Below are 3,668 nucleotides of genomic sequence, written 5' to 3'. Positions count from 1 at the left end.
CGCAAAACACCCATCACTTCAATTTCTTCTAAGGTTAGATGAGGAGTATGCTGGACAGAGATATGCAGAAACTGTCATTTGCACAAAACCCCATAAGCCAAAAAGATCCCGTAGAAGTCGGATTAACAAAGCTTGTACAAACCAAAAATATGATGTTGCAAAAAAGGAAGATGCATTGAGTTGTTCAACAACGCTTTAGATCGATCTATAATGGATGAAACAATATTTGTTGAGTCAGAGTTATGAAAAAGCCGTAAATCACCAAGCTAACAATGTACATTTTGTAAGATCAAATGTGGATTAGGATCCAGATGTTGCTGCAAAATTGCATTCCGATGGCTCCATATGAAATAGACCACCATAAGGATAATTTGGAAATAGTAGCGTGCTATCTGGATGAAGAATCTAAAATGATGAAAAATGAACTTCAGAAGATCATGGACAGAACTAACCTGCACCCCTAGAGATTTGAACCCAAGAGGACTTGCTGCCCAAACATGATCAGAATTACCCAAGAGTAGTGTATTTGATACCAAGATTGATGTACTTAACTTTCTAACTTTAATAGTCTATCTTTTTCCTTCTTTTATTAAAAAAAAAAATTAAAATAAAAAACAGAACACTTACATACCTATGTCATAGGAGTCAATCCATTGACCTCTTGATGTCTTTTCAAGCAAAAACTATATGCTAGTGCACTAGCTAGGCACTATTGAAATGACTCAAATTCTCTCGTGCATTCGATATCTTGGAGGACCTAGGGTGCATGTCGAGTCCTCCCAGAATGCCCCAGCAGCTGGAGAGGATCTAAATCCCTACTAAAATAGGCATGCAATAATGCTGCAGAACCTCAATCGATTGTATCCATTCAAGGTCTTTTTCAACTGTGGGCCCAAGATCTACCATAGCTTGGCTCACGGATCTCTTTTCGTTGATCAGGGATCTTATATCATCAACGTAAAATAGTCAAAGAGTTCCAATCCGACGGATTTTCGACCAGTTTTTACGGCTCCTCTTCTTGATCCCAGTTTATTCCATTCCCTGTCTCCTTTTGTGGTGCTTGTTCTTGAATGACTTAGCCGGCTGTAGGGTTCTCGGTGTTCGAAACTTGTTCAGGGACAAAGGAGCAAGAGATGGGAGGAGGACATGCAGACGATGGCCACAGTACGATCCACAAAGGCTTAACCTTGCATCGCCCTAAGCGATGGCACACCGTCACCGGAAAGGGCTTGTGCGCCATCATGTGGTACGATACTCGAAACCCCCCCTTTCGGATCTTATTCCTCCTGCTTTCTCTTCACCGATCCAGTCTTCAAATCCTTAATTTTGTTCCCATATTGGTTTATTGACTTTTGATTGCTGTAGTCAATGGATCTCTTTATATGAAACTAGGATGGGGGGAAAAAAAAAAGAGAGAAATAAGAAATGGAAGATCAATCTTCATGTTCATGATCACTTATGAATTATGATCACTTTTGGTACTATAAGAATTCAAATGCATTCATTTTCTTTACTCTGTTTAAGAATCTCCGGATCCAAATCCCCTCATTTGTCTGGAAATCATGGATTATTGCTGTCGGTCCAGAGAAGAAGCTAAGATGCTTTAGATTTTGAAATTGAGGAATAACAAAATGAATTGGTTAATTGTGAAATTAAGGAGAACTGTTTGAAAATGACTTAAACCTCGGATAACAAAGAATAAGTCTATCCATTCAACCTATAATGTAATCTGTAATATTGTAACTGATAGAACTGGTTTATTAGAGCTTTTGGATACTGAAAATCGGTTGTCCTTAGGGTTGAGATGCCAGCGGGACCGTTCCATTTAGTCTGATGCCTGGTTTGGCTTTTCAGATCCCTTTAGCACTATTTCTGTAGCCTTTCTCGAGGCACTGCGGGTTGTCCTCAGAAGTTATTGGTTACCCAGTTGGCTGGTTGTTAAGTGACTAATGCAGATGTATTGATGTCTCTTTTGGATGGGCCTTTTGTTTAGAGACCTTTGGATATGCTTTCTGTTGCTGGGTTCAGGATGCAATGCAATGACGTAATTCTAGTTAAGATGACAGAATTTTTGGGCCTTGTTGTCAGGTCTACTTTATTTTCAGTGTTCCCGACTTCAATGTTTTGCTATATTTCTCCTCCCCTTTTTCTGGGGTTCTGTTGCAGAAGTATCTTGGGGCATGATGTTGCTAGAACACCTGAAGGTTGCTGGAACCCATGAATTGTTGAGTTGATTTTGGCTTTTTCAGTAACAAGTTAAAGATGGTGAAGTGGGAATCCAATTAGGACTAATTCCAAGTGTTCCAAATATTGGAAGGACGCCGCAAGGAAACCATAAAATATTATGAAAACTCCTAACTGAATCCCTGCAGAATGTAATTGATTGATTGTTTTGATTCTGACATCATCTGTAAAGAAATGATCACTGGGAGCATGTTATTATTGGTAAATTGATAATTGGTTTTGTTATGTTTTTGTAGGTTTTGGGTATTCTACAGAGCTAAGCAAGATGGTCCCGTAGTCTTGGTAAGCTTCAATTTTTATCTTATCTTTCTTTGTAATTGGTACCTGTTCTTCTCCTCTCCTTGGACTTGTTTTCACCAGCATGTGGGGTTTTCTGTACAGGGTTGGCGGCATCCTTGGGAGGGGCATGACTCCCATGGTCATGGGCATGATCATTAGGTATTGCCACTAAAACTGAAATTGATGGAGTTTGTTCTAGATCAACTAAGGCAATCTTATAATAGATAAGGATTTGAACTAGAGGAAGAGAGGAAGGGTGAGGGGTAGAGAAAATAACAAAATATGGCCTCACTTGTGGGTCAGGCTTAATTCTAGTTTTGAACACATCAATCATGAGTTCCGGAAATAAGTAGAGGTCTAGAAAGATGGTTCTTACTATTTCCATTTCTGAAATTGGGTAAATTGCTTTGTGTATTTTGGAAAGTGAAGGAAGAAAATATAAAGTATTGTAGAACTTAACTTGACTTTGAGCTCAGGATATAGTTTGGAAAGTTGTAAGTTTCATTGTTAGTGCAGTGCAGATGCATAAAATGTGATTCCCTTAGTTAACTTATTTTTTCCATTAAAGATTGATATTTACGTGCATGTTAATATCAAGAGAAATTGATGCTATTGCTGATATGATCCTGGGGTTCAAAAACCCTGTCTGGGTTCTCTGTTGGCCCAATAGAATTATAGGAAACTCATTTCAAGAGAATAGTGTCAAAACAGTAAATATTCCTAGGCTTATTAGGGGGGAGTGGTAGTAACAAGTACGGCTTTGAATAGAGCTGATTGAAGGGTAAGGATCCATGTAGATGACCCCATTTAGTTGTGATAGGGCTGAGTTGGGTTGAGTTGTATATGGGGGAGTGGCAGTCTAGTAAATAACCAGAAGTTTTAAGGTGCTATTTGGTAGACAATGATATAAAGGGGATAAGTATTTATTGAGTGAGGGTAAATTTGAAAGCCGAACAAAAGTAAGGATTAAAAAGGAGAAGAAATGGGAGAGTCAATAAGGGAAATAAGGGGATAATATCTAATATATTTTTTTTTTTTTGGGGGTTTGAATATTATATATATATATTTTTTAATCTTGCGGTCCCTATAGAAATGAAGTATTTTGGCACTTTAACTAGTCAAGTGGGTTATAAATGTAGAGAAAA

At 38.2% G+C, this 3,668-nt stretch overlaps 1 protein-coding gene across 1 annotated transcript in view; it reads left to right on the top strand.

Moving 5' to 3' along the window:
- Positions 1 to 1,000: 1,000 nt before the first annotated feature.
- LOC122072707 (NADH dehydrogenase [ubiquinone] 1 beta subcomplex subunit 2) overlaps positions 1,001 to 3,668 on the top strand; it is an 11,657-nt gene continuing 8,989 nt past the window's right edge. The window contains exons 1-3 of the mRNA XM_042637095.1: positions 1,001 to 1,246; positions 2,481 to 2,526; positions 2,626 to 2,682. Of these exons, the coding sequence (XP_042493029.1) occupies positions 1,134 to 1,246; positions 2,481 to 2,526; positions 2,626 to 2,682 (216 nt within the window). The 5' untranslated portion in view covers positions 1,001 to 1,133. The remainder of the gene's footprint in view (positions 1,247 to 2,480; positions 2,527 to 2,625; positions 2,683 to 3,668) is intronic.

This window comes from Macadamia integrifolia, chromosome 3 (genome assembly GCF_013358625.1).
Source record: "Macadamia integrifolia cultivar HAES 741 chromosome 3, SCU_Mint_v3, whole genome shotgun sequence".
Taxonomy (NCBI): domain Eukaryota; kingdom Viridiplantae; phylum Streptophyta; class Magnoliopsida; order Proteales; family Proteaceae; genus Macadamia; species Macadamia integrifolia.
The sequence above is the reverse complement of the archived record's forward strand: the minus strand, read 5'-3'. Positions and strand labels throughout refer to the sequence as shown.